The sequence below is a fragment of the Sciurus vulgaris genome (assembly GCF_902686455.1).
Source record: "Sciurus vulgaris genome assembly, chromosome: 2".
NCBI classification, from domain to species: Eukaryota; Metazoa; Chordata; class Mammalia; order Rodentia; family Sciuridae; genus Sciurus; species Sciurus vulgaris.
In genome coordinates, this window is record NC_136462.1 from 111,927,029 (window position 1) to 111,940,496 (window position 13,468).

Below are 13,468 nucleotides of genomic sequence, written 5' to 3' on the forward strand. Positions count from 1 at the left end.
TCCCTCTGGAGAGGAGAAGAAAGTGGCTGTTTAGTAGTTAATTACCTGTTATGTTAGAGAGCTATGAAATTTATGAGGCATGAAAGAAGAGTAGGTCCACCTCCCTTGCTCCTCAGGCTGGAAACCAGGCGATAGAAGTCTTTGTAGACAAGAACAACAGCAGATGTCTGAAGAGTCTTTTACTAAATTTGGATGGTTCTTAATTGTAAAACCCACATTCCCTAAACTTTGTATTATTCTATTTCTTGATACCTAATCAAGTATCCTCTGTGAACTGAATGTGACATCAAGTTTATTCACATTCTTCATCTCTCTTGTCTTACTCTTTCTCTGGGTCAGGTACATTTTAGTCTTTTCACTCTTAGATCAAAAATTCCTTTCTTATAACTTAATACTGACTTGTTAGTATATAATATAGTCCTTAATGCACAGGCCCCAGTTGGAGTGATTATGCATTTTTGGAGGTACCAAGTTGTCTTTGGTTTAGTGTTGTTAATAATGAAAACTAATCCTTCTCTGAATGTGAAGGCCTTGCTTTATTCTTTGTAGTCTGCTTAGCTCCTCATCTCTGTTTCTTGTAAGCCCCATGTTGAGTGGTAGTGGTAAGAAAAGAGATATTCCCATGGAACTTGGATTTAATATTTAGTTAGGAATGTTGATCTTAATGTTTATCTTCATTATGAGACATGATTGATCCAAGGAGTCTATCATACTATCATTATATTTGTCCCTCAATTTTCTAGTTTTCCCACTATTCAGCATTTACTTATTCTGTTAATATATGTCAGAAGTAGTTTTTCTTTATTTCTTTTCTTTTGTATGTATGTGATGGAAGAGCGGGTGTTACTGGGAATTGTACCTAGGAGCTTTTGCCTAGCCCTTTTTTTGTGTGTGTACCAAGGATTAAACCCAGGGGTGCTTAACCACTGAGCCACATTCCCAGACTTTTTAAATATTTAATTTAGAGATAGGGTCTCGCTGAGTTGCTTAGGGCCTTACTAAGTTACTGAGGTTGGTTTTGAACTTGTGATCCTCCTGCTTCAGCCTCCCAAGCCACTAGAATTACAGGTGTATACCACCTCACCTGGGGCCTTTTTTTTTTTTTTTTTTTTTTTAGCATTATCTAATTGTTTAATTATTATGGTACTGGGGATTGAACTAAGGGGCACTCTACTACAAAGCTACATCCTTAGCCCTATTTGTTTATTTAAGACAGAGTCTTGATAAGTTGCCAGGCTGGCCTCAAACTTGCCTCTTGCCTCAGCCTCCCAGGTCCCTGGAATTATAGGTATGGGCAACTGTGTTTGGTCAGATAATTTTATTGTAAAGGGGATCTGAGAAAAATGGGATAGCAGCTAGTGTAGGATCTGGAGAGAGATTTTTTGTTTTATAGTAAACATTACAGAATGTTATGTGTTAATGGGATTAATCCAGTAGAGTGGGAAGAGTTACATGTGTGGTAGAAAGGAGAGAGAATGGATGAAATGGTTGGCCATTTTGGAAAAGCAGAACTGTGAAGTCCTAGCAGTATTGTCCTTTGCATTGACATTTTTTTGTAAGCTATAGAGAAGGGAAAGCAGAAAAATCAAAAAGATGGTAATTGTGACTGTTGCTACTTTGTCCTCTATAGAATTAGGTTTAAAGACCTTGATAACAGCCTCTGGTCTTATTTGTGCAAAAGCACCTCAATATGAATCTCGTGTTGAGCTTATTTCCTTCTAAATACCCAGCAGTAACAACTGGTCCCTGCTTTTCTTTGAATTCTAAGATCCAAGGGATAAGGAAAGAAGATGGTTCACCCTTCCATCTTTACTCTTTCTTTTCCACCGTGAATATTTTGACCTTGCTTGTAAATATGATTGTGGTTGATACTTAAGTTTAATTTTTATCCAGTTACTACTTCTTGAGGTGGGTGGTGCCAGTGATTGAGCTCAGGGGCACTTGACCACTGAGCTACATCCCCAGGCCTTTTTTATATTTTATTTAGAGACAGGGTCTCACTAAGTTGCTTAGTGCCTTGCTATTGCTGAGGCTGGCTTTGAACCCACAAAACTCCTTCTTCAGCCTCCCTAGCTACTGGGATTACAGGCATGTGCCATGGCACCCAACATCCAATTACTTCTTATCACCTGTCCCACACTGAAAGCTATGATATGTGGTCAGGAACAAAAGCTGCTATTACCTGTTTTCTCTACAGCATCACTTACCACCTTGGACAGAGTGACAGTAAAGAAGTTTATGCTTCCAGTAGAGAAATTTGAATTTTCTTATCATTTTTTATTTTTACTAAAACCTTTATTTCTACTTTATAGAGTCTTAAATGTTTAGAAGAATAAGAGTGGAAAACAATTTCATATTTTCGTCCTTTTTGGCCGTGTTGGGGATCAAACCCTGGACCTTGTGCATAGTGGGCAAGCTGATTTCTTATTTTTATAGTAGTTACTAGGAAAAAGCCTTCTCTGGTAATTAAGTCTGACTCAGATGCCTATCAGTCATATTTGTCCAACATACTAAATACAGGACATCCCAAGATAAGAAATAACATAAGACCAGATCAGCTAGCTGGACATTGCTAAAGAAGATTTTCTGCCAACCCCTAATTGCTCCTTAAATTGTGATTGTGTAGCCAGCATAGTCTTACTTTAGGTTCTGTGCCTGTCTTTGTAGAAGGAATAAAAGTTCTAACTATTCTGGCAAATTTGTTTTGTTATAAGAGATCCAAAGAAGGCTTTTAAACAGTTTTCAGAATTGTTCTGCCAGTTACCTTTTTTACCCTAAGTAGGTCTGGAATGCATCCAGCAAGACAGCTTTTACGTGTTCATACCTTTCCGAATGAATCATCTTCCTTCCCCTTAGTAAGAGAAACGCTGTATGTACTGTTGCTGGTAGAATTTCCACAAATGTTTTTCTAAAGTCTTCCAGTGCTTGAGTTGAACTGATGTTTCTGAAAGAGACCTGTAAATCTCCCAATTCAGAGTTGCTTGTGTTAAAAGAATGGTTAGTTCTGATTTGCCTGGAAGGATGTGAGGCATTCTTTGTTTATGAAGCAGTTCCTACTATAGAAAGCCAGAGATGGCAGACAATAGACTATGTAAAACTGTGCTAAGGACTGCAGAAAGGTGAAGTTTTGTTCTTGCCTGTTGAGCATAATCCTCTTCACCTGTGAAATGAGGAATACTGTCATCAAAATGTCAAGGTGAAATATGGGACATGCTTTGATCGCTTTAAAATTCAAAATTCATCCCAACTAGCTTGAACTTTTATTTTTATATTTCACAGTTTCCAGACATCAGTCAAGAATCTGATTCTCCATTTGTTTTCATCTGCAAAAATCCCCAGGAAATGATTGTGAAGTTTCCTATTAAAGGAAATCCAAAAATCTGTAAGTCACTATCTTTGATGGTCTGATTTTTTTTTTCTTTTTTGTTTTGTATCTCACTTGTCTAACTTAAAAAAATTTTTTTATTCTTTTCTGTGGTATTCCTAATGGGAAGATTCATATTATTATTTTTATCAATAACTTTAATGTTCAATTTACTGTAGTATAGCCTTTCCAAAGTACCTTGATCCACAATCATTGGCATAATAGTGAATCACCATAAACTTCCATTTAGGACCCCATTACATTAAACCACTATTTGTCAGCCAGAAGAATATGATTTGCCCCACTGTGATGCTTATCTGAGGATGTAGCAAGCTAGTACAGTGACATTATTGGCATTTATCCATTGTTCTTCAGTATTCATTCCAAGAATAAAACTTAAAATCTTTTTTTTTAATTTTTAATTTGTTCTTATTAGTTATACATGACAGTACTCATATTTTGACATATCATACATACAAAACCTAACATCTTAAAAGTTTTTGTTTTTAATTTGTTTTGTCACATGCTAGGCAATGTTCTACCACTGAGCCAGCCCTTCCCTGAGCCCTTGTGTTGTTTTATTTTTTTGGTATTGGGTATTAGACCCAGGGGCGCTTTACCACAGAGCTACATCTCAGCCCTTTTTATTTATTTATTTATTTATTATTATTATTTTTTTAAATTTTCTGTAGTTTTAGATGAATAGAATGCCTTTACTTTATTTGTTTATTTTTTATGTGGTGCTGAGGATTGAACCCAGTGCCTCAAACATGCCAGGCAAGTGCTCTACCACTGAGCTATAGCCCCAGCCCCTATTTATTTGTTTTTTGTCACAGTGTCTTGCTAACTTGCTGAGCCCAACCTCGAATTTGTGTTCCTCCTGCCTCAACTTCTGGAGTCACTTGGATTACAGGAGTGTGCCATTGTGCCTGGCTATATATTTTTTTAATTTAATTTAAATGAAATGAAATTTAATTTAATTTTTTTGGTGATAGGGATTGAACTTAGGGCCTGGGTATACTAAGCACACTCTACCACTGAACTACACCTTCAGCCCTTAAGTTGTTTTTCATTTGTTTGATTTTTTGTGGTGCTGGTGGTCGAAACCTAGGCCTTATGCATACTAGGCAAGTGCTCTAGCATTGAGCTACACCCCCAGTCCAGTGAGTGTCTATTTTAGAGGCACCACTTTCCATATTTCCCTTTATTATTGGTTCCTATAGTTGTGCCTCAGACCTCTTGCTTTTCATTCTTTTTGAAATCTCTTAATGATTTATTTTCTGTGACTTTTGCTCTTAGGTTTTTGTAATTATAATACCCTTTGCATATTCCCTTCTGAAGAAATGATTTGTTGACTTTACTTTTTCTTTCTAGCTGATCAGCTCCCAACTTCTCTTCCTCTCTCTAATTCTATAAGTAGCCTCTTCTGTTTCAAATCAATCACAAAAAAATAAATAAATAAATAAATAAATAAATAAAAAAATCTAATGGTGCCTTCTCTAACTGACTTCCACTGAAAAACATCAACAACAACTCCTATTTGCTCATGTCAGTTACTGTTTCGTGCCTCCATGTCACTGCTTTCCCATTGTATGAATTGGACAGTTCTGGAGCTTGCATCGTCTTCACTTGGGCTCGACTCTACTTCACCCTATACCTTGGGCATCAACCTGCCTTTTTATAAATCTGTTCTATAAAGAAGTACTTCTCAAATTATGTTAAAATAAAAATCACCTAGCCAAGCTATGAAAACATAGGATCCCAGGTCCTGCTTTCAGATGATAACTGATGCTGTGGGCCCGCTGATTACATTTTAACATTGCTTTCATCACAAGATGAAATGCTTGGAATATGAATTTAGTGTTTACTGCAAAATTCGGGAACTCTCAGGATTGATTAGACGTATTTTCCTGAGATTCCTACAGATCAGAAAATCTGAACAAAGTTGCCTTTGACTACTTAGATTATTTACTTCACATTGTACTCCAGTTGTTGGCCAGGTAGCCTTGGAAATTCTTTTTTCTTCTCTAGTATTGAGAACTGAAATCTTTCACTTTCCCTTGTTTTTGATTATGGTTTTGTAGCCCTTCCTCCCCCATTCCATTCTCACTTTGCTGGTGGCAGTTCAGGTGGAAGGAGGAGAAATGGTAATGGGTCTTCTCTTTCAAACAACTATTACTTGATCTTTAGTTCCAGTTCTGTTTTCTCAGCTTTATTCCCTGTTTTTTTTTTTTTTTTTTTGGTGTGTGTGTGGTGCTGGGGATCGAACCCAGGGCCTTGTGCTTGCAAGACAAGCACTCTACTGACTGAGCTATCTCCCCAGCCCTATTCCCTGTCTTGATTTTCATCTACTGTTTAAGCTCCCGTGAGAAAACATTCTGTGTAAATAGAGTTTAGATATTTCTCTGAAATGTTTTACTTTAGTATTTTATTACTCAGAGACCCACCTTCAGCACATATATGTCCTTCTTTTCTCTCCTATGGGGTGAAAGGGATGGAGTGGAATAATGTTCTTAAGAGAAAGTTTTAATAACTTCTGTCTTTCATTCTTTTCTGTTTCTGTTCATTAATGATAGACCAGACACAGTGGATCATTGGTCAGAAACAATAGTGAAACTGTTTTTAAAAAAGAAAGAACTAGACCTGGGCTTGGTGACACATGCATGCCTATAATTTCAGTGACTTGGGAGACTCATGCTCCAGATCACAAGTTTGAGGCCGCTTCAGCATCTTACCACAACCCTGTCTCCAAAATAAACAAACAAACAAAAAAGTTTGGCCAGTCCATATGGATCTCAGAATATATTTCTATTGAGAGTCAGCCTAATCTGACAATTCAGTTTGGTGTGAAGTTTTCTATTCCCTATAACTTTTTATTTGTTCATCTTTCATTCCTCATTAACATTTCTAAAAACCTTCTACTTTACTGGAACTCCCTTCCCTTCCTTTAGGCTCTGGGATAAACTTCCAATTGTTTAGACCTGGAAAGTTTTGTTGTTGTTTTGTTTTTGCAATTCTGGGAATTAAATCCAGGGATGTTCTATCACTGAGCTATATCCACAGATCTTTTCATTTTGAGACAGAGTCTTGATAAATTGTGAAGGCTGGCCTTGTACTTGTGATCTTAGTACAGCAGCATCAGCCCTCCTAGTAGCTGGGATTATAGGTATATGCCACCACGCCTCTCTAGAGCCGGAAAAAATTTTAATCTCAGTGCCACATGAAGTAACTAAATTTCATAGTATTAATAATATTAATACTCTACTTACAGTACTATGCAGGATGCTTAGGAATATAGTCACCCTTTAAAAGTTGATTCTAGGGGCTGGGGAGATAGCTGTCGGTAGAGTGCTTGCCTTGTAAGCACAAGGCCCTGGGTTCGATCCCCAGCACCCAAAAAAAAAAAAAAAAGTTGATTCTATGAGAAATATATTCCAAATTTCAAGTTTTTGCAAATAAACTTTTAGAATATTCCCCATTTAATGTGTTATATTTTGTGTGTATGCACACACATGTATACACATATGCATGTGAGTATATATCTTTCTTAAATTAAAGGTATATATTTGATATATGTTTTTGGACACATGAGCTTGCTTGATCTTGGAGTAATTTGTGTCACTGAAATTGAAATAATTCAGAACAGAGTAATGTGCAATATAACATCATTTGGCTTTGTGTTTGCTTAAATTAGGAAATGCAAAAAAAGTTAATTATAGTAGAATATATAAGTTGAATACTCAAAGATAAAAAGGAAAATTTTTTGTATGTGTTCTACTGGGAATTGAACTTGGGCCCTCTGTATTCTAGGCAAGTGCTCTAACAATGAGCTATACCCCAGCCTGGAAACTTTTTTTTTTACATTAACTACATGCTGTATACACTCATGTAAATACTATTCTGCCTTTTATCTTATGCAGAGCATGTGAAAATCCCTATGAGAGTTATATGGATTGATGACAAATACTTTTTTTCTTATAACTTCTTGCCCATCTGCTGCACATACACTTGATATTCTTTTATGCGCTGTGACCGAGGATGTGGTTTAATACTGAGATGCTTTAGGTACCAAATGTAAATACAGAAACTAAGCATTAACACTCTCCTACTAAGAGAATGTATTATATATTACTAGAGTTCACTATCTAGATCTCAAGTCTTGAAAGATCAGTATCAACTAGATCTCAGCTCAGGGTTCCTTCAATCTGAGGATAGCCATAATATGAGGATATGCCTTTTCCCATAAGAAGCTTCAGTCCCTTGCTTCATTGCTTATAGTTGGCTGAACACCATATTGGCAATCACTCTGGTAGGTATTAGGGATACAAAAATGTCCTTGATTTAAAAAAGAGTTCTCAAATAATTGGCACATACCTGGTTTTCTTAGATAGCCTAGGTGATGAAAGAATTTTGCAATCCCTGGGAATTGCCTGGAAATCCTTATTCCTCTTTGATCACTTTCCTCCTGTTAGTTTTATATTTTATGACATCATTGTCAAAGTTAGTGATTAGTTTGTCTACCATTACTTTGTTCTGATCTGTTGATTTTACCTGACATGGTCCCTCTTGAATGCCTTTCACGATCAGACAGAAGTTTTCTGAAATTTAGATTTGGAATGTTCTTATACAGTAAGTCTTTGTGAAGAAAATGATCTCTTTTTTAAATTTGAGGAATCCAACATAGATAGATAGATAGATAGATAGATAGATAGATAGATAGATAGATAGATAGATAGATATAAATTTATTTATTTGCCTGGGATTGTGTGGTGACTCTAGGGTGAAACAGACTGTAACTGAGCAACACAATTCCAAAGCCTCCACATATATGATACAAGCACCCTTACTTTTTCAGGGGACTTTGAATTTAAGGATAATTTTAGCCAGACGCAGTGGTTCCCACCTGTAATCCCAGCAATTTAGGAGGCTGAGGCCGAAGGATCACAAGTTTGAGGCCATCCTTTGCAACTTGGTGAGGTCTTAAGCAATTTAGTGAGACCCTGTCAGAAATAAAAAGGGCTGGGGATGTGGCTCAGCACCATTCAGTTCAATCCCCAGTGACAAAAGAGGAAAGAAAAAATAATTTTAACAGAGTTGCCCTTCTATATCCAGGGGTTCCTCATTCATGAATTCAGCCAACCACAGATTGAAAATATTTTGGAGGAAAATTGCATCTGTACTGAACATGTAGAGTTTTTTTCCTTGTTATTATTCCCTTAACAATATAACACCCACTTACATAGTATTTGCATTGTATTACATATCATAAATAATGTAAAGGTGATTTATAGTATGTAGTAGGCCAGTGCTGGTGGCTCGGGCCTATAATCCCAGGAGCACGGAAGGCTGAGACAGGAGGATCAGGATTTCGAAGTTAGCCTCAGCAATTTAGTGAGGCCCTAAAGCAACTTAGACCCTGTCTCTAAATAAAATGTAAAAAAGGGCTGAGGATGTGGTTCAGTGGTTAAGCACCCTGGATTCAATCCCTAGTACCATAAACAAACAAAGAAGCAAACAAAAGGATATGCAAAGGGTATTTGCAAATACAATGCAATTTTATGTAAGGGATTTCAGCATCTAAGAATTTTGATATACATTGAGGTCCTGGAACCAATCCCCCAGATGCTGAGGGAAACTGTATTATTACAATTAATTACTTGATTAAATTATAGAACGTGTGTAAAATGCTTAGGACAGTGCCTGGTATATAGAGAGCACATAATGTTACCTGTAATTTCAACAATTCTGAGTTAATAGTTTTTTTCCTCCTTTCATTTTACATTTAAGTAAACAAGTTTACAGAAGTTGTATTTTATTCAAGTCTTCTGGTTTTAGGTTTTCTACTTTTTTTTTTTTTTTTTTTTTTTTTTACTTTATCAGGTTGCTTCAGGAACAAATTATTAAATCATTCCAATTTACTTTTTTTTTTTTTCTTCTGTGGGATTAAACCCCCAGGGCTTTGCACATGTCAGGCAAGCACTCTACCACTGAATTACATTTCAAGTCTCCCACTTTTTTTTTTAATTAAAAAAATTTTTTTTTAGATGTTGATGGACCTTTATTTCTATTCATTTATTTGTAGGTGGTGCTGAAAATCGAACCCAGTGCCTCACACATGCTAGGCAAGCACTCTACCACTGAATCACAATTCCAGCCACACTCCCCACATTTTTATAATTTTATTTTGAGGCAGGGTCTTGCTAAATTGCCTGGCTTTGACTTCAAATTTATGATCCTTCTGCCTCAGCCTCCTGAATCACTGCGACTGCCAAGCATGGTAGCACATACCTATAATCCCAGAGACTCCAGAGATGAGCAGGAGAATTGCAAATTTGAGATCAGCCTCTGCAATTTAAAATGAAAAAATAAAAAGGATTGAGGTTATGACTCGGTAAAGTGCCCCTGGGTTCAATCCCCAGTACCAAGAAGAAAGAAGAAAGAAAGGAAAAAAACAAAAACAAAAAAACTAGTGGCTGGGATTAAAGGTGTGTACTACCACGCCTAGCTTCCAATTTACATTTTGTTTTTAGGGCATAATATTATAGGGTTGGAAGGGGCCTTAAGTACTCTCTGGTCTAATTTCTTTTGGAATTGTGACAAAAGTCACTACAGAACATCCTCAAGGTTATACAATTAGAATCTCAAATAAAATCAAGAACTGACTCTTCCAACATATTCAATAGTGAGAACTACATGTCTGGAGTCTTAGATGAAATTCTAAATTCTGTCCTAGCTTGTCCTAAAATACTGAATGAGACTCTATATTTCTGATACCACCACCTTTTACGTGGTATAAAGTTTATTTGTTATCAGCTATTTCTGGTTACAAAGTTATAGTATCTGCGTTCTTTGTTTAAGTAATTTAATAAAGGCATTTATAGAACACCTACCATTTGACAGTCACTATGGTAATGTTAGGAATACAAAGACAAACTTGCCTTGTAGTGGGGCTCTTTGCCAGATTGCTGGCACATGTTCAGGTTTCTAGCCAGGCAGCCTGTGGGATGAAAAAAACTCCCCAAACCCTAGGAATGCCCTATGCTCTAAAGCCCAAATTAAAATCAATAGCACTGTGACTACTATTGATGGCATTCAAGGTTTCCTTTAGTGACAGTTTCCAAGGAAGCCCAGAAAAAGATATAATGTTATTCCAAAAGTAGGTGTAGCCCTGGAGAGACTGGGTGAAGGAGATTTAAGAAAACAGGGATATTTGTTAGGCTGAGGTTTTCTCCCAGTCTCCTGTGTGGTAATCAGGACATGTATTCTTATCTTAATGAGACCATTGAAATCCAGAGGCTGAATGACTTGCCCCAGATCATACAACTAGTTAATACCAGAGTCAATGGAATAGAACCGTGGTCTTTTACTCGTCAGTATTCTTTCAGTCATACCTGATTGCCCAACAAATGAAAGTGACAGCATGTAAAAGGCATTGGTCATAGTGTGGGCCCATTGTGTACCTGGTTGTCCTTGTATACTTACAGCTCTTTATTTATTTTTTAGTGCCGAAGCTAAACTGAATTATGTTTCTATTTTTAGCATCAGCATCTCTTGATTTAGGTGAAACTTTTTTGGGAAAAAGAAAATTGCAAGCTCTTTTCTCAGGCCAGAAAGACAGGAACTCTGAAGATTCTCTTTATGATGTGTATTATTCCAAAGGCAGCTACCACTGAACCAAATGCAATTCTGGTAGATCCAAGGAATCACAGTTCAGAGACCATATTAGTAAAGTTCCTCTCATTTGGATCACCTGGGACACGAACATTGCTTGTTTCTAAGTTTAACTCAGAAGAATCATACCGCCTATGACCTTTACCCTTCTTAACTGGTGATAAAGGGGCCCTTTGTCAGCAAAGCATTCATGTGGATTCAATTCCACTGTTTCAGGTCACTCCCTCTATTAAGTCTGAGACAGCAAAGTGGGTGAGATGAACTGATTTTCTCACTGTGAAAGGAGATTCATGCATTATGCTCAGCCAGTTAACAGGTCAGCAGAATGAATTCCTCACTGTGTAAAATATCCTTTTTTCTTTATTACATGTTAATATTCTTAAAAACTTTGCCTTAGTATCACATACCCAGAAAAAAACTTGATATTTCTTTTCTAGAAGCTACAAAATTAGAATATTTAGATTCTCTGCACAAATAATAATGTATGTATACATATGTGTCCATGGCCATCCATCCATATACAGTGTTCCCACTGCTTTCTCATTCTTACAAAGTGAAACTGAAGTTTGGAAGTATCTGAGTCCTGAAGCAAGATAATTGAATGTGACAGGAACACAGTAACCAGAAGACCTGGGAGGCCATGAAATATTTGCATTGCAAATATAAAAAATAAATAATGAGACTTTTTTTCTCCCTTACAGGGAAACTGGATTCCAAGATCCATCAAGGAGCAAAGAAGGGGTTAATGAAGCAGAATAAAGCTGTCTGACCCAGGAAAAAAGGACCTATACAGCATAGTGGAGTTTTGTGTACTAAAATTGCTATCCCCACTGATCCTTTGAAATTGAAGCAGTAGAAATCTAAAGACTTGGCATCAGGCTTGAATCTCTCAGAATTTAAACTCTTACCAAAATCTGTATATTTTTCTTAAAGAATTGGGATTCTAACTTTATGTAGTGGGTCAAAATCTTTGAATACTCTATTTATAAAAATTTATTTAAAAAATTCCAGGTCTTCGACATTTTTGTCAGAATGGTATCAGAAGAGGGCTGGGTAGGGGGTAGCTCAGTGGTATAGGACTTGCCTTGCATATGTGAGGCCCTGGATTCGATCTTTAGTACCAGAAGAACAAAGAACAAGTTGGAGATTACTTCTGAGATATGTAATTGTAACTAGGAAATGTCTTCACCTAGGTTAGCAATTTTTAAGGAACTCCTTGGATTTAAATTTTCTTTTCAAATTGAAAGTCTGATAGGGTATTGGGATGTTTAAGGAATCCTAAATGTAATACAAACTGGAGATGGCACAAAAGGTTTTGAACAAGCTTTCTGCTCTAGTTCAACATCTCAAGAATTTTTTTTTTCCCCAAGTACTGGCTATTGAATTCAGAGGTGCTTTACCCCACTGAGCTACATTCTCAGCTCTTTTTATTTCTTTATTTTGAGACAGGATCTTGCTAAGTTGCTGAGGCTGGTCTCAAACTTGCCACCCTCCTGCCTCAGCCTCCTGAGTACCTGGGATTACAGACATGCACAGCATACCCACTCCAACATCTTTAATTGAAAAGTGAAAAGCTGAGTAACTCTTATTGGCAGTGTTTTCTTGCTAGTTTTTTAATTGGGGGTGGGAGCAGAAGAAATAACCTAAAGAAGCACTTCCACTTTGTTCTTTAGTTTGAGAAGCCAGGACATGGAGGATCAGATTGGGAAGAGATGGAGCCACCTACTAAGGCATTGTGAAGCTACCCAATTTATTTTGTTGGTATTGCAAAAGCACATGTGAATAGGGCAATTTGAAACTAATTGAAAAATAAAATCCCTTAAGTAAATACATCCAAATACCCTCAAATGCTGAAACCCAAACCATCTGTAACCATCCACAAACTAAGAGCCTTGGAAAAACAGGAAGCAGGTTTGAAATGAGATTTTTACTAGTCCATCTAACCTTATTTTGTGAAGCACTTTGTTTCTAAGTCTGTTCTGAAGAGCTAGCAGACTCTCAATTGCTAGCATCGTGAAGAAATTCATGGTCTTAAATGTGTATGTTCTGCTTTTTATGAAAAACCCTCACTGCATGGGGATTTTGAACTCCCTCTAGTAGTTATGTGCATGACTTAAAAAACAAAGAGTGAGGGAGAGGGAAGAGGTACTCTGTATTATGAAAAGATTAATTTCCCCTTTCTTTAATCCTTCATATTCAGCATTTATTTGCATTGAAATGCCTCTACTCATTATACATTGATGTTCACTCAACTGTGAACCCTGCTTGTTGCATTGCTGTAAGCACTGGTTCTATAGGGCCTGATCATTCTGGATTCCCAGGGAAAACCCATCCAATTCCTGTTCTGGTGATGCAAACATGCAGTTCTTTTTTTCTCTTCAACCTCTGGAGAAAGTGGCAAGGACAGCTAATTGCACTTCTTTTGGGGCGGGG

General features: G+C 36.9%; 1 protein-coding gene across 7 annotated transcripts in view; it reads left to right on the plus strand.

Moving 5' to 3' along the window:
- The window catches only part of TRIP4 (thyroid hormone receptor interactor 4), a 57,357-nt gene extending 45,315 nt beyond the window's left edge, over positions 1 to 12,042 (plus strand). For all 7 annotated transcript variants that reach the window (XM_079125668.1, XM_079125667.1, XM_079125670.1 and 4 more), the window contains 2 exons: positions 3,280 to 3,382; positions 11,737 to 12,042. In XM_079125668.1, coding sequence (XP_078981794.1) covers positions 3,280 to 3,382; positions 11,737 to 11,804 — 171 coding nt within the window. In that variant the 3' untranslated portion in view covers positions 11,805 to 12,042. The remainder of the gene's footprint in view (positions 1 to 3,279; positions 3,383 to 11,736) is intronic.
- Positions 12,043 to 13,468: the final 1,426 nt, after the last annotated feature.